This window comes from Camelus bactrianus, chromosome 15 (assembly GCF_048773025.1).
Source record: "Camelus bactrianus isolate YW-2024 breed Bactrian camel chromosome 15, ASM4877302v1, whole genome shotgun sequence".
Lineage (NCBI taxonomy): Eukaryota > Metazoa > Chordata > Mammalia > Artiodactyla > Camelidae > Camelus > Camelus bactrianus.
In genome coordinates, this window is record NC_133553.1 from 34,854,162 (window position 1) to 34,876,206 (window position 22,045).

The 22,045-nt window shown below is 52.5% G+C and overlaps 1 protein-coding gene across 4 annotated transcripts in view; it reads right to left on the reverse strand.

Moving 5' to 3' along the window:
- The window catches only part of GALNT14 (polypeptide N-acetylgalactosaminyltransferase 14), a 257,205-nt gene that overhangs the window by 83,183 nt on the left and 151,977 nt on the right, over nucleotides 1-22,045 (reverse strand). For all 4 annotated transcript variants that reach the window (XR_012511842.1, XR_012511843.1, XM_074378672.1 and 1 more), the window contains exons 4-10: nucleotides 20,856-20,923; nucleotides 18,694-18,759; nucleotides 18,432-18,553; nucleotides 11,642-11,729; nucleotides 10,810-10,894; nucleotides 8,829-8,932; nucleotides 480-606 (exon numbers count right to left, since the gene is read on the reverse strand). Coding sequence is in view for 2 of the 4 variants with exons in the window: in XM_074378672.1 (XP_074234773.1) it covers nucleotides 480-606; nucleotides 8,829-8,932; nucleotides 10,810-10,894; nucleotides 11,642-11,729; nucleotides 18,432-18,553; nucleotides 18,694-18,759; nucleotides 20,856-20,923 (660 nt within the window). In the remaining 2 variants the exon portion in view is untranslated. The remainder of the gene's footprint in view (nucleotides 1-479; nucleotides 607-8,828; nucleotides 8,933-10,809; nucleotides 10,895-11,641; nucleotides 11,730-18,431; nucleotides 18,554-18,693; nucleotides 18,760-20,855; nucleotides 20,924-22,045) is intronic.

Here is a 22,045-nt window from a genome sequence, read left to right on the forward strand (position 1 = left end):
AGCCTGGCCCCTCCTGTGCACCGGCACGTGGGCTGGATCCACTTGTCCCCAGTCCCTATTCCCGAATCTTCCCAAGGGCCTTTCCCCTGCCAACCGGGCCTGAAGGTGGGAGCAGCAGACCTTCTGGAATTCAGCGGCAAAAACCAGCCGCCCTTCCCCCACCCTGAATAACCCAAAACCCTCGGAGCACTGAGCCCTGCAAGACAGCGTGACTTGAAGCCCCAAAGGCCACACATGGGGTCTTGTCACGCCTGGAGGAAGCCACCCAGGGAGAACAGCCGCGGAGCCTCCAGCCTAAAGCCGGAGAGACAGGCCAGGCCTCCGCAGCTGAGGCAGAGGCCCAGCGGGCGTGACACACCACCCCCGTCCCCCCAGAACACTCAGGCAGCCTACCAGAGGCCCCGGGACAACCACAACCCGTCACCACAAAAGCCCTCGGCCACGGCCGCCCCCACGGAGCCCCTGCGACGCCCCCTTACTTTATGTACGTGTTGGCGTTTCCATCCGGGAAAACATACGGGTGCTTCTTCCGGAAGACGTGGCCCACTCGGCTGCAGGGCACGATCTCTAGGCTGCCCCCGCACATCCACACTCTGAAGGAGATTTCTGCAAGACAGCCACGCACCCCGCCATCACTGCTCTGCCTCCCGGACACAGGAAACACAGGATGGCAGCTTCCCGACACCCGGCGCCAGGTCGAGGGGAGCGGGGAGGGCCTGCTGTACCCGGCCTCGGGCGCCAGGCTTCCGCGCCGCCTCCGCGGCCAAAGGGCGTGCTCCGCAGGCAGGGCACACTCGGTTTCCCAGCCTGCAACGCGGCTGGTAATAACTCACACCTGGGAGGGCGGTTTGCGTTCACACGGCAGTGGTCGCCGCGGATGACCACGTATCTAAACGCCTTACGTCCCCGCCCTCGTGAAGGGCCGTGCTTACGCCTCGGCAACACTCAGGGGCCAGCATGGTCAAGTGCGATGCTTTAGCCTAGAACAGAGAAGCCTGGGGGCAGTGACAGACCTGCTTATGAACACGTGGAAGGCTTCAGTGTGGAACATGGATTGGACTCGCTCGTATGACCTCAGAGGATTAGAACCAGGACCAGGGACGAAGAATTTCCATTAGACTAGGGAGAATTTTCTGACGGTCAAGGTCCAGATAGAAGAGGCTGTCATAGAGTCTGTGTTTCCCACCCAGACAGGCTAGAGAGTCACCTGGTCAGGATGCGACACAGAGGACCAGTTCCCAGGAGGCACCTGCACAAGGTGTCCAGGACAGTTCCTCCCAATGCTGCGACTGCAATTCTGCCTCCCGCAACGGCACCTGAATGCCAGCCTGGAGAAGGAAGTCTAGGCCGTAGCCCAGAGCTGCGAGCAACGTAGAAAGTGCTGGAAGCCTCAAAGCTGTTGCTGGGGGTGCTTCCCTGGGTGGGGATTCTCCACACAAACTCATTTTTTCCTGGTTGGCTGCTGCCGCGGGGTGGTGGTAGCCGAGGTGGCTGGGGAGGCTGGCCTGTGCATTTCTCCCTTGGGGATGCTTACTGCAGGCTAGGAGCAGCGGTTCTGCTCCCGGAGGAAGCAGTGGAATACCAAGGTGATGGGGGACGATCTTATCATTGCCATTGTTTAGAACTGCTGAACGACTGTTCCCTGGATTTATTGCTTGTAACTTCTCTGCACCTGCATCCTTACTGACTGCACCCAGGGCAGGCTGATTCCCACACCCACTGGATATGCCACTGGTGGGAAAAGCTTCTGCAGTGAAGCTCAAGTATGAGGACAGGCTGGCTCAGGAAAAACCAATGCCTGTAGGTGACTGCCCTGGAAGTGGGCCGGGGGCCCTAGAAGTGAGCTGGGGAGTCCACAAGCAGGGAATGAGGAAGCGGGGATTCCAGCGCCATCCCACCCCATACGTGCCCTGCACCCCCAGCACCTTGGGCCCCACCTCCCTGGGTTTCTGCCCCAGGGTCCTCTCTCTCATCCTCTGTCCCTCCCACTTCCTGCTCTCTGTCTTCCTTCATCCCAACTCCCCCAGCAAGTGCTTGGACACAAATTCTTCATCCTGATCCTCACCTGCTCTCCCACTCACCTGTCCTCAGCCCCTTTTTTGTCCCCTTCTGCCGCCTGCCCCGTGTCCCTGCAAAAGCCCCTGAGCTGCAGGCAGGGCTTCCTTGACACCTATACTCCGCCTGCCTGCCCGGTGCTCTCCCAAACCGGCTACAGCTCATTCCCAGTGAGCGTGGATTTCCCTCAGAGTGGGGGCAACATGTCCACTAGGATGAATAAAGGACATCTCAAGATTGCTACCAAATGCTGGCAAGAACATGGAGTTGGCGGGGAGACACGGGAAGACCTTTGGCTTTGGGGTCAGTGGCCCCAAGTCTGCAGTAACCCACTAGCCACATCCCTGTGGAAACCTGCTTGACATCACTGAGGCTGGGTTTTGTCACCTGTCAAATGAAGAGCATAAAATTACTCCGCAGGATGGCTGCTGACATCAAATGAAACAATTTTCAAGAACAATTGTGAAAACTCTTAAGTGTGATTGAAAGAGCAGTGACAACTGTGAAACACTCATCTGAAGCCAGTCTGTTTAAGATGTGGATGCCGATGGCATCGCCCACCTGTGCCCACTTCCAACTTCCTAGACCATTTACAGCTTCCTGCTTCTGCCACAGGGGGCGCTTGAAATTTGTGGACACAACACTGGAGATTTTGACCCTCTATAAAGGTCTGTGACACGTGGCGACCTGGCGTTTGGTTGGGGCATCACTGGAATCGTGGGTCCCAGCCTGGTGTTTGCGGGAGACAGTGAGTGAGTTCAGCTGGCTGCCAGTGTCCCACCTCTCCCTCTCGCAGGGGTGCACTGAGGGGCTGATGGGGTTGCTGCAGGGAATTATGATTGGATGCGTGTCAACTGAGTCTCCAGGTCTAATGCCTACTGTGCTCCAGTCAACTCCTTTCTGGGATCTCAAAACAGCGTCTGCTCCCATTCCCAAAAAGGAAAACCCTCTCATTCCTCAAAACTAGAGATGGAGGCCTTGCTTACTGGATATAACCTATGAATTTTGTGCCAGCTTTCCTCCAAAAATATGCATATGCTGCAGCCACGGTCTCTTCCTTTCACGTATTCAAATGAGACATATGTCCCTCCTCATTTGCAGAGCAAATCCCTCCAACTTGTGCCTCAATTCACCCCTCAACAACACCCCTGAAACCTGTTTCTCTCCCTGTGCTTCCTTGGCCCAGAATTTTGCTTCTCTCTGAATCTGTTGGCCCCCTCTCCCCTCTGCCACAGTCATACACAGGCCCCACTGTGGAAAAGTACGGTCCCCTGACTCTGGTCCTTCTCCATCTTCTCATGGGCTCCTGGCATTCTTCACCCCAAGACTCCGTCTCTGAGTGTCTTACTGACACTGCTTCCTCATCTCACCCTGACATTCACTTGATGCTAGGGGCTCACCCCCATCCCGCCAGCCCCAGCTCTCCTCTGGTCTCCAGCACTGACTTCTGTGGCTGCCTTGTGTTCTGTCAAGGTGCACTGGATGCCCTGAGATGCAATACATCTTCTACCCCCATCAGCAACCTCTCATACCGTGTTACAGCCTGCCTACTCTCTTCCGCCTTGAAAACTGTCCTTCCCCCTCGATTTCCTGTGTCTGTGCTTTGCAACTTTAGAGTATCTTAGTTCTGCAAACATGAGCTGTGGGAGGAATGACCCCTTCATATACTCCTGGGCTGGGCTTTGTCTGGTCCTCCCTGGGGCGGTAACTTAGCCATCCTCACAACCCTACCCGTGGTTGTTGGTGTTATTTTATGATGCAGAAGGAGTTCTGATAGGACAACTGACAGCAGGTAGCTGGAAACTGAAGCACATCCCCCCAACTCTAGAACTCAAGCTCTTGCCCTGATTCCACCTCCCTCAGTGCTGAACACCCACCATCAGCCAATATGGCTGTGGATACAAAGATGCTAACTTCAAGGCACCACAGGATAACAAGAGAGAAAGATCTATAACCAGCTGTCACATTTCTATCTCCTCCACTCCTTCAGCCAGTCCTGACAACTGTCTGTCCCAGCTCGCCTTCAGGCCAGCTGACGTTGCCCACAGGAGCCTGCAGCCTGAGATGCAGTGAGAGCTTCTCAGCTCTGGAATTTAGATTGTCCTAACCAAGGTGATCTGAGACGTGTGCCTCACTGTGCTGTGGCCAGGGTCAAGGCAGTCTGGGTGATGAAGTTGGGGAGTTCAGATCAGCGGCATGACTGCAGTGTGGAATACTTAAAACCTAGGACAGAGAGTTGCCCTACTCACATCTACACCACTGACTTCAGGATAAAGACATGTACCTTCCCAGGACTGCCCAGTGATTTGTAGATACATGCTGAGGCCTCTGGGAAGGTTTTGTGATCCAGAGGCCCCAGAACCTGGAGCCTTGTACGTCAGAATGGCTGTAGACCAAGGGGGAAGGCAGTGGGCACTGCCAGCCCCTCCTGCACTGCACTTCCAGGTACAGCCCAGACCCTCCACCCTCCAAGTCCACAGCTCCTGCAGTCATCACTTTCTTATGTGAAGGAGCAAAAAGACGATGCAGGGAGTTTGTAGGGGGTTCCCACTGACTCAGCACCCGCGTAATGCCCCTGGTGATGAATGTCACGCAGACCCAAATCCACTTTGAATTCCAGGCAGAGAGATGTGTAATTATTCCATCCTCATTGGGGGCACTGTTACATCCTGATTTTCTTTCAACTTCAGATTAATAATTGAGAGCAAACTGCCCTCCCCACCCTCTGTTCTCAGCTCCTTCCTTCTGTCTTCTTAGCAACCCATCAGCAGTTTTACCAGCACTCATAAGCCCCTGGTCCTTCGCCACAACCAACATCTACTTGACAAACCATAGACAAGAATTCAGGGGAGAGGGGACAACTTCCTTCCCAGGCACCGAATCACAGCTATTCACACGCCACTCGTCAGCCGTCTGGTCAAGGTTCGGGCTTCCTTTAGAGCCTGGTTTCTAGACAAAGGCAAGTGGAGCACTAGGCACAGACTCCACTGAAGGCAGTGGGCCCCGTTCTCAGTGGAGCCTCATGTCCCGGGTACAGACATCCATTGTCTACACAGCATTATCCACTCTACCTCTGGCCACAATGCAAAACATTGAGAACAAAGGGACTGGAGGGGACAGTGATGGGCAGAAAGAGACAGACATCCAGCTATTGTTACTCCTAAGTCCACACATACAAATGTGGTGACACGGTTTTTCCTTTAATAACCTTTACATTCTCAGGGCCTCCTGGGCCAGAAAGCTCTATTATTTTTTAATGAGTACGTGGACTCAAGAAGAGACAATCTTACTGACCCACAAAGGACAGCCTTGAACCTGTGAGCAAAACTATGTTTCACACCATCTGAGACAATCAAGGTGGCACCCAGGCCCCTAAGTTGAACATGCAGTGACCACCAGCCTACCGTGGTGGCCACGGGCCATCTGACTGAGTGTCGTGGCAGTGCTCTGGACCACTCCATAGGCCCTGTGGGAAGCATGGCCTCACGAGATCGCACCTGGGCCTGGGCTTAGCAAGCAGCCCCATTCAGGGGGAGAAGATGACTTTTCATCAGACTCGGAGCTCTTCTCAGGGGAGGCCATTTCTCTCATCTTGAGCCACTGAACCTGGAAAGGCTGAGGCTGAAAGAGAAAGTAGGAGGGACCCACTGCTCCCGAGGGCCCAACACTGCGCTCCTCTAACAAACCTGCTGGCACGCAGCCTGAAGGGGAAGTAGGGCCTCTGCACGGGGCCTCATTAATCTTCACAGAGGCCTACGAGTGTAACTGTTTCTACTGCTGCTGGAATAAATCACCACACCAGCCTAGTGTTGGGCCCTCACCAGAGGGTCTCCCAAGGCCAAAAATCAAGATGTCAACAAGAGAGGGTTCCTTTCTGGGGGCTCAGAAGCTTTCCGGTTCATTCAGGTTGTTTGTAGAACCCAGTTCCTTGCCCTCCTGTCCCTCTTCCTCGCTGTCTGTAGGCCAGGAGCCTCTGCCACTTCCACGCTGCCCCCTCCATCCTCAAACCAGGTTTAGTGGGTGGAGGGTGGTAAGCACAGAAAGAAAAGCAGACAAATACATGGGAAGGCCCATCGTTGGAGTGGAGAGGAGAGCGGGGAGCTGAGGGGGCTGGCAGAGCGCAGGCAGGTCCTAGTCCTGGGGGAGGTGAGGGCGATCCAGAGCTGTGCCCTATGGCCATCCAGTGCTTGGTGGAGGTCAGAGGCTAGGTCTCCGCAGATGGCTGGATGCATCTGGGCAGTGTAGGAGGGGCTGGCAGTGCCTCTGGACTAAAGGCTGGGGAAGTGGGCAAGGCCAACGAGGCACCCAGCTGAGGAATGGGGACTCATCCCTAGGACAGGAAGGAGCCACCGGAAGCTGCCAGGCCCAGGAGGGTGGGAGAGACCTGTATTTCCAAGAGAGCACTTTGGCAGGAGTGTGGGGGATGGCTTTGAGGGGAGCAGACTCGAGATGGAGAACCATTTCGGGGATGTAGAGAGGGATGGAAGTGAGTGCATGCTGAGGGGAGAGGATCTTCAAGACTTGGTGACTTGGGGGCCAGGGGTCCTCTTGCTGCACACTGGAGTTGGGATCTCTTTATTCTAAAGTGAAGTCCCTCCACCCCTCAGCACCCTCTGTCCTGTGCAGCTGAAGCATCACTCTCCAAAGCCCTGATCCTCACCTGCAGAACTGACACTGTCCACATGATATACCCACCACTGAAAACGCTAAACAACAACAACAAAAATCCAGAATTGGCTTTCAAAGTGCTGGAAGCTGGCTGTAGCATAATGGAACGTTGGAACTGGAGGAAACAGTGTTCCCTGTGAGAGCTGTCTGCAGTGCTTTTTTTTGTGATTAAAAAAAATTTGTGGATTGTCACACACCCCCAGGAGCCCCTCCCAACCTCCCTGTTCCAATCAGCACTTGTTAATGCCAAACGACCGGGAAGCCAACTAGAGGAGATGGCCCCTGGATGTGAGATGTGTGTCAACATGGCTATAGAGAGAAGGTACCGGTGGACTGGACCAGAATGTGACATCATGAATAACAGTGTGGTGCCTGAATCCCCCTGGGCTGCTGCGGGGAAGAAGCACATGCACTCTGCGTGGCTCAAGAGGGGAGAACGAGGCCTGAAGGATGGAAGCTGGGCTGGGACTTAGAAGAATTTTCTAACCACTCGACATGAAAATTCTCAACGGCAGAATGTGCCGAACTGTGGAGCAGCAAACCCATCATCGTAAGCAGTGTTAGTTCAAGCAGAGAGTGGACGGCGCCTGTCTCTCCAAAGGGCTGCAGAAAAGGCTTCAACAGATGGGAGGAAAGGTGAGAGTAGATCACGAAGGAAGATGCCCAGAAACAGAGAAATCTCGTCCCCATTGAGGAAGCCAAGGGCATACCTAGCTCCAAGTTCTCCTGGGCCGGTACAGGCAGATTCCACCTCAGACACACCAAAGACCCCCATCACATCCCCAGACTGAGTCTCAGGGTTTTGTTCGTGGGTGTTGGGGTTTTCTGCTCTGATTCCCGAGCTTCCAAGCCGGCCCCTGAATGGCAGGAGATGGACTTTTCTGATGGATTTCCCTACACTGCCCAGTTTGGGAGAACAGATGCTGTGGATCAGGCCAACAGTCATAAATTTCCAGGAAATAACTCTTAGCGACTGAGGAAGAAAGCCATAAAGCATCCTGGAGGCAGGGACAGACAAAAACAATGGCAGAGGACAACGTATGGGATTACCACTAAATGCCGGGCAAGCCTCATGGATCATTCTCCTGGCCTGCCGGCTGCTCAGGGGGCCAGGCCAAATGCGTTCCCTGGTGCCCAGAGATGGGAAGGGGTGCTGACACTCCGGACTCTTCCTCTTCTGTGGTTTATTCAACAGATACTGAAGTCTCCCTTGCAGCAGGCACCATACTGAGCACTGGAGACAGCCGGGAACAAAACAGACCAAATCCCTGCCCTTGTGCAGCTTATATGTGAGTCATCTCTTAGGTCTCCCCTGCTGGAGGGAGGGAGAGGTAACTAACATTGTGTCCATATGGTGCTGGAGTTTTACAGACATCTGAATGGATTTCCACAGCAACCCCAAGCAGCATCCCCGAGTGATACTTTTAACACACGAGGAAGCTGGAGGGTAGGTCAGTGTCACTGGTTAGATCGAGCAGGTCTCTGACTGTACTTTCTCCCATAGCTGCAAATGGCAGCCCAACACCACTGCGACCACACTGGGCCACCTGCTGGCACTGTTCTGGAACCTGTAATCCAGCCTCCCACCCCCACCGCTTTCTCTGCACTAAAAGATTAGGGTGAGACGCCCCTAGGGTTTCTGCAGCATTCACCCAGACCTTCCTCATCAACCCAGTGCGGGGCGATGTGGCTAGAGTCACCAACATGTGATCCAGATGTTAATGGTGTTGCTGTCCATCCTCCTCCTCATCTTCTTTATTCCCAGTCTCCTCCCAACTCCAAATTCCCAAGTTTAGTACTCCTAACTGAAGCCTGCCTCTGGCCCTTGGACTTGGCGCCCCTCATTGGTCTTCCTGACTTTTGCATCTCAACTTTCCCCTGATGGTCCCCCTGGGCGTGCTTCCCAGTCCTCAGCATCCACGTTGTCCCGTGAAGAAATCCCCTCTTTACCTCTGCCCTCCTGGCAACCACTCCTCTGGCCCCATGTGGCCTTCCCCCAAAGGACTGACTTGCTCCTCATCTCCCTGACCCTCATCCCAGGCACATGTGGTCCAAGGACACAGAGACCCCTACCCCAGCCCCAGCTTGCTGAGACAGCAACTCACCAAAGTTCTCTCCGCCCCAGATGTCCATGTCCGTGTCATATTTCCCCAGGTAGTCAAACCAGAATTTGTCCATCACAAAGAGCCCTCCAGCTATGATTGGAGTCCTATGCATTTGGAAGGCAAAGAGGGGTATCAGTCATGGGAGGGGGACCGTGGTCACGTTCTTCTGCCCTGGTGGTCCAGACCTCAAGGCCATATTCTTCCTATTTCTGCTCTTCTTCATAAAGATCAATACATTGTCCACTTACCTCAAATAGGAACTCACTCCAGGGCTTTCCCCTTTGATTATAAATCTCCTCACCTTGAAGACGGGCTGATTCGCTCATCAGCACATCTCCCCTGGGGGGCTGGGATTTGCTCAGAACCCCGGCTGTTCTGAGGGCCTTGGGAGCCCCCCCGGCCTCTCTCATAGGCCATGCCCAGTGGGGCTCTCCTGGGAGCCTCACTATTGGCAGCGGGGACAGTGGGCCACTGACCAGGCAGAGAAGAGGGGCTGAGGCAGCACCTGTGAACAGCACATCCATTTCTTGAGACTTGCCTTTCTCTTTTTTGCCCCTCTTTCCCCCTCTGCTAGATATTGAGTTATGCCCCCAGAAAAATATGTTGAGGTCCTAACCCCAGGAACTCAGAACGTGACCTTATTTGGAGAGGTCTTTACAGAGGTGATCAAGTTAAAATGAGGTCATTAGGGTGGGTCCTAAACCAATAGGACTGGTGTCACAGGGGACACAGGCACAGAGATAGACATGCACAGAGAGAAGATGACGGAAAGCGACACAGAGAAGACGGCCATCTGCCAGCCAAGGCGAGCAGCCTGGCACAGCCCTCGGAAGGGACAACCCTGCCGACACCTCGATCTTGGGCCTTCAGCCTCCAGAACGTGAGACCGGATGTCTCTGTGGTATAAGCCACGCAGTCTGTCCTACTTTGTGGCAGCAGCCCTAGTAAAGGAACACAGCCTCATCTTCACTTTCTTTTCCTGGGGTCTCATCTCAACTTGCCCTCCCCTTGACGCCGAGAAAGAGTCAGAGAAGCCACTTGGAAAGGAAAGGTTGGGGGAGTCCAGCCAAATGACCCGATAAGCACAGGGACATGTATCTGGAAGAATCAGTGGCTGGGGTTGGGGCGTGAGCCTTCGGGGACCTGGCCTGTTGTTCAGTGGGTCCAGGGCGTTAAAAGAGTTTTCTGCAATGTCAAACTGTTAGTTGAAGGGGAGCAGGTCAGAAGCTCAGCCTCCTGATGCCACGACACCCTACTGTCCCCTGAGAATTGGCCCAGTTCTGGGAAACACTTGCCCTCTGATGAGCAGAGATATTCCCAGAAGAGAACCTGCCCTGAGGACCCCGCTCTGGGGACAGAGAAGCCCTCAGATAGTCCCGAACTCCGGGTGGCCAACTTGCCACATGTGCTGCAGGTCACAGTGGGGACTGAGTGCGAGAATGTAGATCAGGACAAAGCCACCTACAGCACCGCCGGAGCAGCCCAGTGCTTGATGCCCCTGCCACGTTCTCACACAGGACCCAGCAGTCATGTTTGTTAGGATGTAGCAGTGGCTATGCCTTGACACTGGCCTCCACTTACAGCAGTGCTCGACTCGACCTTCCTGGGCTGAATCCTGACATTCAAGACCTGGGGGTTAAGGGACCACCTTTTCCCTTGTCAGAGGCTCAAACAGGACCACCTGGGACCCTCCAACACCTAGCAGGAAGCATAAGTACGTCACGGCACGTGCGTGGGTGGACAAGGCTGGGCATCTCCTCAGCACACGTCTCCGCCAGGCCTCACTCCCTTCAGCAGAAGTCTCCACAAGGACAGAAACCTCCTAAAATAAGGGCAAAAGTGGTGCTGGCCTGAAAAAGGGTCCTCTTGGTTTCTGCCCAATATTCTGAGCATCTAATGTGGACTGCTTCCCTATACCATGTGACAGTGGGAAGGGCCAGGTGGTAATGAATCTGCCCACCCTACCCTTGCCTTGACTTACCTAATGGGCTCAGTGGGGTCCAGGCGCCGCGCCTTCTGCTCTGGTGTGAGCTGCTCCCATTGGAAGTGGAGGCTCCAGTCAAACCCTAAAACACAGCATCCACTCTGCTGATTCATTGATATATCTATAGAACTTGCTCATTCTGGCCCTTCACCAGAAGTTCATGAATATACCTAGTTTCCCAGGTGGTCCCAGAGATAACAGGTCTCACCCGGGCTGATCAGTAACAGAGCTGCCTAATTTCCCTTTCACAGCTTCCTTCTCTTTCTCTACCTCCTACTGCCTCCCTGAGCCCTCTCTGCTGGGGCGGGGCAGTTAGGGAATGAGGGCAGAGGATGAAGAGTCGGGGTTGATAGAACCCACGGGTGGGGCCCAAGGGGGACACGATGGACAGTTATGGAGTGTGGCCCTAGGACAGCAGTCTCAGGAGGGGTGTAAGCAGGAGGTGTGTGAGTGGCATCACTTCTAATCAATCTTGGGGAAGCAGCATTCGGTCCTGGGAAGAGCTGTGGGGGCCACATAGAAGAGGGTGGTGCCCTCTGATGGGGCGCCGGAACAATTCAGGCCCCACACGGCCAGGGGGTCCTTGCCTCCCTCACACCCTCCCACCCTGAAGGGAGCCCTGTGATGGAGCCAGAGCTCTGTGTGCTCGTCTGGCCCTTCCAATCACAGTGCCCGTGGTAAGGGCCACACTGGAGCTACTGACATCACAGGTTGCAGGGCTGGATGTCCCAGACAAACCACTAAGAGGCTTTGCTCACTTTCCCCCTTGGCAGCAACAAGTAGCAGAAAAAGAAAGTCCTTCCTGGGCAGGCGCCTTAGCCCCACTCACCCCCTCTGAGCTCTGTGGCTGACTCGATGTAGTTGAAAGTGTCCAGGTGGATGATATCGATCACAGGGCACACCACCCGCGTGTAGTCCTGGAAAACAAAAGGCTCACACACTCAGTTGGTGGTGCCAAGGAACCAGACAGGGAACCAGGGGACTTGGTAGGGCCTCACCCTGGGAGGGCCGGAGATCAGTTTCAGGACCCTGACCAAGCATTTTCCTCTCTGGACCTCAATGTTCTCATCTGTAAAATGGGGCAGTGGACACTGTTACCTTTCTAGTTATGATGCCCCCAATGCAAGAGCCTTTCCCTAACTCTCGGGAGCCTTCTCACAGCCATCTAAGCATGGCGGAGACGCAGGGAGGCTGGTTGGAGCATGGTTCACACCAAACAGAGGGACGTCAGGAAGAAGGAAGCTCTAGGAGTCCTTCCCTAGCATGGGGCTCTCAGGAGGCAGAAGACATGGTTAGTGGGAAGGTGGCCTCCAGCCTGCAGCTCCAAGAAGCAAAGTCACAGCCCCGCAGTGGGAACTCTTGGAATTTCCCAAGACTTTCCTTCTCGGCTTACAGTTCATGGGCAAGTTGATGAATAGCATCTCCAGAGACCCCCAACTTCCATTTTCTCCTGCAGTACTAAGATCTGTCCCTCCAGCCTTGACTTCGTGCCTCACTTCTAGACTCAGATGGGTCCAGGATGCCGCCAGCTACCTCCATGTGGATTTCACACAGCCTTTCAGTGGTGCCTTCACCACTGTCTCCCTGCACATGCTCCTTTCCCTTGGTTCCCTATTTCTATCAACAGAACCATCACACATCTCTCTTCTTTCCCAGCACTAACTTAAGAAGCTTCACCTCTGCCCATCAACTTGATCAATCCTGCCGACTATAACTCTAAAACTGCCCTTCTGTACAGATTCTGCCCCTCCCTCACGCCCCTCCCCTGGAGTATACCACCATGGACTCCTAGCCCCTCCCCACCTCATCTCACCCTTTCCCCTCTCATTCTACAGGTGGCTGACATCAAATCTTACTCTGTAGCTCTACAGCTAAAAACTTGAATTGCCTTAAAGAGAAGGTTCAAACTCCTCAAGCCTGGCATCTGAGACCATCAAAAACAGGCCTGGATCTAACTTTCCAGCCTCACAACTTGCTGTTTCCTCCAGGCTACCCTATCTGTAACCATCAAAGTCATCCAGGAGATGGTTGCAAAATCTGCAAGACAAATTCTTAGGCACCATCAAGGCATGGCATCTATTTTTAAAAAGTTCCTTAATTCTGAGTGAACACTCCTGTCCTGTCCCAGCTGCAGGAGGGGAGACTGGGCCCCCGAGGGCAGTATAAATGAGCTGTGACCGACCATGAAGACCTGGTAGCTGAATGGGAGTCCAGCAGCTGGGGAGAGTCAGCAGGTCTGGGCCAAGCAGGCAGGACCACTTTTCCACTCCTCTGCACCCAGCACCCTTGCTCAGCACGGGCGGGAACTTCTGTTTCTCCTTGAAACCATTTAATTTCCTGGTTTAATCTCTTCCCCCAATGAGGCTGTCTTCTTCTTTTAAGCTCAGATTCACCAAGTGCCTGCCTTTACGTTCACAGACTTAATGTGGCCCTCAGCCTCCACATGCGACTCATCCTGACAGTGACAAGGTGCTTCTGAAGCTAACTGGCTCCCGTGGAAGGAAATGCTCACTTTCAATGCATTGCTCTCCCTCCAGGGTGGGCACAGATGCTTCCTGCACAGTCAGCGCGGCACCTGCCCAGCCACCACATGCTCTGGGGCCACTGTCATCGTGGGTCTGTGAGTGTATTACACACTGAGTGCACACATAGCCACCCGCCATCCACACCAATACCAACACAGAGATGCACCCAAAGACATCCTCCTAACTTGAATTCTGAAATGTTCTAAAAGTTCAGAGGCTGACCTTCCTCTGTGGGCCTGACAAAATCCCCTTTTTGCATTTGTCTGCTGAGTTTTGGGGCCTCTGTAGCTTCACTGAGTCCTGTACAGTCAAGGATTAACCTTGCCCACAGATATGTCTGACCCTTGCCCAACTCCTGGGAGGTAACTTCTAAGTCCTTGGCATGTTCTGCCTATAAAAGTGTCTTTGCTTACCTGGGACCCTGAGGCTATACCAGACAGTATATGCCAACAATGAGATTTATGGTAAGGGCCCTGGGCCATGTGGTACCAATGCAACTTGACCTCTGGCCATCAACTTGATCAAAAAGCATGGAGACCATGGCGGTTATCTGCCATGTCTATGTGACTGATCTCCAATAAAAACCCTGGACACCAAGGCTGGGCTGGGCTTCCCTGTTTGGCAACACTCTGTGAGTGTCGCCACACGTCCTGGCTGGAAGAAGCGCGTGCTGCCTGCACGCACGCCTGCCAGCACTGGAAGGGGACAACTGGACAATCATGCCTGGAACTTTCCCCCTGGCATCCTTTCCCACTGCTGATTTTAATCCAGATCTTTTCATTGTAATAAACAGTAGCCACGTGTGAGCATCTTTGCTAAGTTCTGGTCCTTCTAGTGAATTATTGAAACTGAGGGTGGTCTTGGGGACCCCTAACCTGCAATCCTTTTCTTTTTTTTTTAGTCTTTCCTCAATATTTGGAAACCAAAATACAAGATAAAATGCTGGTTGGTTACTTGGGCAACAGGTTTCCTAAGAAGGCACCCATGGGCTCTGCCTCCTGAGCTGCGGCAGGCTCTGGGGGTACCTTCCTGTAAGTTCTCAGGGTGTCTGCCCTTCTGTTATTTACATCACAACTCGGTTGTGGCATCTGCTTGGCTCAGAGACATGGAGGCCAGAGAGGCAGTGTAGGATGTTTGGGACTAAGTGGAGTCAAGAAGGGGCTGCAGGAGACTTTCAATATGACCCATCAAAGCCAGGATACGAACCTCTCTAAGTGACCCTGGAGGTCAGATCTGCTCCACTTTCACAGCCCTCAACCCCAGGCCAGAGCCTGCTGGGCAGCAGGTGGTCATTTGGCTACAAGAGGGCAGCTACCGACTCTTCTGAGGACACTATCAATGGCTGCAGTAAAGAGGTAGATCGATTACAGCTGAGCAAGAAGGCCTCTCCTCCTATAGGCTCAGGGATGAATGGACTTTCCAGAGAGATACCCAGACCCACTGCAGGTCCCCGCCTCTGTGCCCCAGTGGCTGTGTCTTCAAGGCTAGATCCACAGGTAGGCTCCAGTGGGCAACTGGTGGAATCCCTGGTAGATCCAGAACACTTCGTCCCCTTCCCCTACACAAATCCAAGCCCATGCCTCAGCACCGCTAGTGAGAGCCAATGGCAGGACATCAGTCACCCGTCCAGTCATACCTCTCTCCTCTCTCCGCGGAAACCACGTTGTGAATGGACAATAAAAAGCTTCTAGAGACAATCATTCACTCACTTCATCAACCAGCATTCCTGAGGACCTACTATGGTTTAGGGATTGTGGTTGATACAAAGATGAGGAAGACCTTGCTCTCTAGGAGAATAGAGGATGACAGTGTGGCATCTCTGATTGCCTGGAGGGAGGGGTGGGGCACAAGAGAGGGGCCAGAGACCAGGTTTCCATTCTGGTTCTGCCATCTAGAATGCATGCAACCTCAAGAAAACTCTGTTTCTTCATATATGAAGCAAAGACAAATTATTATTTGCAAAACAATCCCACCTTCCTAACAGGGCTTTTGTTAGGACCAAGAGAGGAAAACATGTGAAAGGGCTTTGAAGTATATGTAAGCCATTATTTTTATCAATTTACCAAATTCTACAGGGATTGAAATTTCTTAAAATCTTTTTTCCTACTAAAGGAATATGTAGATAAGGAGAGGGGAGAAAGGAGCCTCTGTTTAAAAAGCCCCCAACAACTCGGTGCTTGTTTCAAGTCGCATCATGAAATCGAAGGGAAGGGAGGGAAATCGAGGAGATTTTCCACATGGAGAACACCAGCTAAGGACAGCTTCTGGCAGCTCCAGCCCAGTTTCCTTCTTATCTCTTTCTATTTTTGAAAATCCTAAACTCCAATCACAGCTGAAAATTTCCACTTCCACTCACAAGATCAAATCACATTTTACTCTGAAACGAGACACATACAAAAACACGTGGAAACAGGCTGACACGTGCCCATGCTCCCTGTCCTGAAGGCGATGTCTCAGCAGGACCTTTTCGTTATCCAGAGTCGGGGTCTGATGAATCCCTCTGCAGGGGCAGAGCAGGAACATAGTCCTGGGTTTGTCTGATCAATCCTCTGCTATGAAAGCTTTAGGTCAGACAGTGGTGGGGACCAGGAGCTTGGCTTGGGGGTGCTGAGCTCAATCTTGGGGCCACAAGGCTCCTACAGGAGGATCACTGTGCACTGAAGCTGACCAAGGATGCACAAGAAGGCATTTTTCAAGGAGGGCTTCTGAGATGGACTCAGAGCCATGAGGATGGAAGGGAACTCCAGGTTCATTAAGGCTGCTGCAGGAAAGCATCTTGAAGGGACAAGTCAGCCTGGAGGTCCACATAGGTCAAACACTGAATTTCCATATGACCCAGCAGTTCCGCTCCTCAGTATAAACCCTGAAGAACTGAAAGCAGGTACTCAGAGGAAAACTTGTACACAAATGATTGCAGCAAAAATATTCACAAAAACTGTAAAAAGGCAGACCCAAATGTCCATCTGAGGATGAGTGGATGAACAAAAGGTGGTATACACAGTGATGTTGTGATATAATAAGAAATACATACTTGGCTTTTGTTCCTTCTAAAACCCTTGGAATTCCCTGAGTGATGGGGTGACAGGAGCATCTGTTCTTAATCATGATGAGCCTCTTTCACGATGTCTGAGTTTATACTAATGAGCTGACTCTTAGAGGATGGGAGCTGGTTACCGGAGGAACAAAACATGTGATTAAAGGGTTGGAAATTTCAGCCCTGCCCCAACCCTGCCCATTTCCTTCCCTACTCGCCTGCCACCCCCAGGGAGAGGGGAGGTACTGAAGACTAAGTTCAACCACCAACAGCCAATGATCTAATCAATCTTGCCTACATAAAGAAGGCTCCATAAAACCCCTAAACAGCAAGGTTTGAAGAGCTTCCAGGTTGGGGAGCCCAGGAGGGTGTGAATGCCTTTCATGTGGTCCATCCCAAATCTCCCCTAGAAACTCTGCCCAAAATAGATGCTTGATAAAGGTCTGCTACTTAGAGTCAGGAAGCGAGCCTTTTTACCTCCTATTCCAACCCCTCTCTCCACCCCATTGTGTCTGGCTTCTTATTAATATCATTTCCAAACACTAAGCACCTTACTCTATGACCACAAGGAGGTGACTGGTGCCCTCCTTGGGTTTGTAATCTTTCAGGGGAGTCAGAGAACTAAACCCAGAAGAGGAAATTGTGGGGCCAAGTGGGCAATTCTTGCCGGGAGTGATCCCAGCTGGCCATGCAGCCAGGAAAGGCTTCCTGGAGGAGGGGAAATGTGAGTGAGGCCCTGAAAATCAAGGGGGTTGTGGAGAGGAGGGAAAAGACATCCAGGGACAGGAAGGGCTTGGTGGGAGATGAAGCAGTAGGAATGTTGGGGCACAATCGGGGGAAGGAGCAGCCCAGCTTTGTTGGGTTGTTGACTGGGGGGGCCTGCTGTTTGTAGGTGGAGAACAGAGGGAGGGGAGGACTTAGAAGGGCCTCCAGTGCCAGGAGAAGCCACTCAATGGAATGGTCTGCTCATAATCTCCATTCCCCAATCCAGACCTCTTCACCTGGTTATGTTGTACCCTTATGCGAGCCCTCCCCATCTCAGGAAAAATGGTCAAGAGATGAGTTTGGATATCTAGGCTCACGTGTGAGAACTTTGTACACCCACCAAGGTTCTCTCATTGGCATGAACAAAGTCGGTAAGGATTTCTTAGCACTCTGAGCTGTTTACACATCTCAATTTTTTCATCCTCTGAACACCATCATTTTGCAGGTAGGAGTCAAGGAGCCCCCTTGAAGAGCGAGAAGGAAATAACCACAGTACAGGGAAGATGCTGTTAAGGCAACATGGAAGGTTCTGGTGCTGGCGGTACCAACTAGGGAATATCAGCCCAAGACATAAAACTCTCCTTGAGGTGATGTCCTCATCTGTGAAATGGGTATGTTAAAAATATCTGGCCTCCCACTTCACAGAGCAGCTGCAGGAGGCAGTAACTCGAGGGGGGAAATAAACAGCATAAATGCTAATCACAGACACTAGCATCTAAACACACAGTGCCTATAGTCCTTTTGGGGACTATAAAATGATGATGGGAAATTAAAATTTTTTTTTTCACTCTCAAGAGGAAGAACTGAGACATGGAGAGAGAAAGCAGACAGAATTCTCAAGTAATTTAACGGCAGACAGAGGCAAGGAATTCAGGTCTCTTAGCATCCAGTCCCTCTGCCTTGGCCTTTGGTTGAGGGTGACATGTGGGTGGAAGTTCAGGAATTGAGTGACGAGGCCTGGTTAATTCTGCTGCTTCATTTTCACAAATGGCACTCATCAGTGCTCCCTTTCTGGGAACTTCTAATGCCTGGGAGAAATCATTCTGGGCAGTTCTCTTGCCCAGGAAGCTGCATGTGTCATGGACCCGCTGTGGGTGATAGAGTGATGCAGAGAACAGGTCCTGGACTTTGTTCCACCACTGTCTGCTGGGTGACCTGGGCTGGCTGCTATCCTTCAGTTGCTTCACCTATAAAAAGGGGTCAGCAATCTGTCCCACCCACCTCCCAAGGGATGGAAGGCCTATGTGAAGGACTGAGCTGGGGGAAGTCAGGGGCATGGACTCCGCCTCACTCACCTCTTTGACCCTGTGCAGCAGGGGCTGGAGCCAGTCCCTGTTCACCTCACAGTGGCTGTCGAGGAAAGTCAGGGTGGTGCCCTGGGCTATATCAGCACCCCGGATCCGGGACCGGACCAGACCTGCAAGAGGGACAAATGGTTAACTGGGTGCCACTGTTGCTCAATTGTCCAACCACATTGAACACACACACTCAAAGGCACACATGTACCACTGATCCCCACACCCCCACCCCCAGGCCCGCCCAGCAGCACACACCTACCTTGCCGCTCATTATTCCGTAAGCATTTCACCTTGGGTAGCTTGATGAGCTGTTTGCAGTCCTCGGCTGCAAAGACAAAAGGTGACGTGGATTGAGAGCCCAGGGATGGAGGTGAACGTGCACAGTAGGTGAGGCAGCCCGGGCTCCCGTCCCCACCCCCAACTACCGGGCCCCATCCTGACTCAGGGTGTTGGGGGCTTTGGAAGGGGCTGACTGGCCACGGCTATCAGTATACAACGTGGCTCAGTCTGTGCAAAGCGGCCTTGGGGGGGCCTCTTGGGAGCAGGTCAGTCACACAGTGGCACCTGCGTAATTGCTGGAACACTTCCGGATTGCATGGTCACCTGGGGACGTTGCTCCTTTTCTATAGATCATTCAAAGCATGAGACAGGAGCCCTATTCACTTTAGTGGGGTCTGGTAAAAAGCTGCTGGGAGGCCAGAGAGTAGGTGAGATAACTTTTGGAGTTTCCTTTCAGATCATGGACACTTAGTATAGGAGACTCTATTTGTTAAGGAATCCAGGCCATGTACTCCATCACAAAGAGCTGGCTCACCTCTCCACCATGCGGGGAGCTATGCCAGGATGGGCAAGGGGCAGGTCTTGGGGACCCACCCTGGCTTGCCTGCCTGCCCCATCACTCCTCTAGTTCACCAATTCTTGGCGCTGAACTCTGGACCTTCAGTTTTGGTTTTGCTTCAGTGGTTTACCAACCTTTGCCTCTCTGCTTGGCTCTGGACTCTACAGAGTGACCACAAAGATGCACAGGGGCTTCTGAGCCAAGGACTGTTCAAAGCATTTCAAATGCATTAACCCAGTTGCAGCCTTATGTAAACTGTACATATTACTGTTCTCTCCATTTTACAGGCAAGGCAACTGAGTCACTTTCAGGTTGCCAAGGCACACAGCCAGGAAGAGGGTAAGGGACAGGCCTGGGATTTGAAGCCAGGCAATTGGCACCAGGGGCCACGCTCTGACCACTCAGCTACTCCGCTTCTAAGTGAATCCAGCAGCATTCCCTTCTCCAGCTTCAATGGCAGGCTACCTCCTGGCAGGAAAACTGTCTCCCCACCTCCAACCCTTCCTCACTAGGGAAGGGAGATCAGATCACAGAGTTTCAGAACTCAAGCCCAATCTTATTACCCTGGATCTGGTGCACAACCCACTTCGGCATTATTTCCAAAGTTCGGATGCTGTGTCAGGAATGTGGGTTTCCAGCCTTCCTACAACAGACCCCAACATGGCAGTGGCTTCTACGCCCAGCTTCCAGCACCAGGGCTGGTGGGGATAGACTCCACGCTTCTGCGACTTGGAGCTGTCCCTAGTGGCCACCACCCGCTTCCCCCGTTTCATCACAGGGAAGAGGCAGTCCTGCCTGGATGTGTTGACTGCCTGGAACAGCACCCGGGCTGGGACGATGGCTCTCAGAAGAGGAGTCAGCACTACCAGTGCTTGAAGTGTAAGACTTCTACAACAATCATACTGTCAAACTGAACACACAGGTGTCTAAAAACACCCGTGTGCTTTTCTCAGGGCAAGTGGACTTGGAGTATGAATTTGGGTGGGACCCAGGTTCTTGGACAGGACGACTAGGAGATAGTAACGACCAGTGGTTGGAAGGTTGGAAGGCAGCTGCTCACTGTCACGGCCAGATGATGGGATGTCCCCAAAACAGAGTCCTCCCAGCCCAGCCCTGCTGTGGGAATCAAAGGGGGAAGATGGGTGCCCTTAGCTCAGGCTGGCGGATTATCAGAACATATGAGCCAGGAATCTCCAGATGTGACACTGCTTCAGGGCTCGAGGTCCCAGTGTCCATCCTTTGAAAGTGTGGGGCCTCTTTTCATTTCCAGGAATGCAGGTTGGGGACAGTGCCACATAAGCACGTGCATGCATACATTCGTAAACACACCAACCACATCAGCAATCAACTAAACTGAACTGGGTAGATCCTCAAAGACTCATAGCAGAGAACACAAGACACTGTTTTTCGGATGGAAGGTCTATGTACTTCTTGAGCCCCGCGCGGACACTCAAAGTCTTCTATACCCACTACAAACCTAGGCTTTCCTCCATCCCCAGAGAACCAGCAGGCTCACCTCTGCCACTTATACAGGGGCTGGAAACACATTTGTGTCCACAGTACCAGGGAGTGATGGTACTTACGGTCATTGCTGAAGTCATCCACTAATATGATTTCCTGGATCAGATTCATAGGGGTGCGGTTTAATATGCTGTGAGTTGGAAAGAGGAAAGAGCATTATGACTTCTAATGGCAAATCTATGTATTAGCCTAAGCTTTAAATAGACACCACTGTATTTGAAGAATAAAACTCAGCCACACAACTCACCTGAGAGCCACCAGAACATAACCCTGCTTTGTCTTAATGAATGCCACCACCACCCCCAGCACCCAGACAGAGATTGGGAAATCATCCTCAAAGACCCTCCCTCTCCTGGAAATCCTGTATCACATCAGTGACCAAGATGTGCTGGTCCTCCTGGAAAATGAGTGAGAATTAATTGCTTCCTCCTCTGGGGTTCCCTCTGCCGTTTGTATCTGAAGCTTTCTGACTATGAGGGCTGGTTTTTCTGGCCCCCTTTAATGGTCATCTCCCTGGGGGCAGAGGCCTTGTCAAGTTACTGTCTGTATTGCCAGAGTCCAGCTGTGCCTTGGCCCATAACCATTCCCTCCAGGGATGTTCAGTGCACACCTCCTATGTGCTAGGTTCTGGGTATATGATGAGAGTAAGGGGAGATGTGAGCTCTGACTCCAGAAGCTTGTGGTCTAGGGGCTACTTACTACAAGCTGTGTAACCTTGGGCAGGTTACTTCACTGCTCTGTGCAATGAAGTACTCCCATCTGTAAAATGGGGATAGTAATAGTAGTACCTGCTTCACAGGGCCATTGGGAGAACTAAAGGAGACTGCTTCTAAAGCAGTTAGCACAATTTCTGCTGATAAAAGCGGTAAAAAGTGGTAGCAACGATTACTGTTTTGTGTGCACCCATAGTGGTTTTTGAATTGACTTCATTTACCCTCCTGTGCTGTGGATCTGTACCCAAGGAACAAGGTGAAGCTTCTATGTTCACTCAGGGTCTCAGGCCTGAGTAAGATAGCTGGATCCTGCTTATCCTGAACACCCCAATCCACATGGTTCCTCAGAAACATTCCTGGACGACACCACCCCTAGTGGGACACCCAGAGCCCTGTGTGTGCTGGGGAGGGGGTTCGGATGGGTGCTGGTGGAGGTGGGTGTGCATCCTCCTCTTGGGAGGACCATTCTGAGCCCCGTTTCAGGTGAGCTGCCCTTTCTAAGTAGGATGCAGAGACTTTCCGGGAGGAGTTCTTTGCCT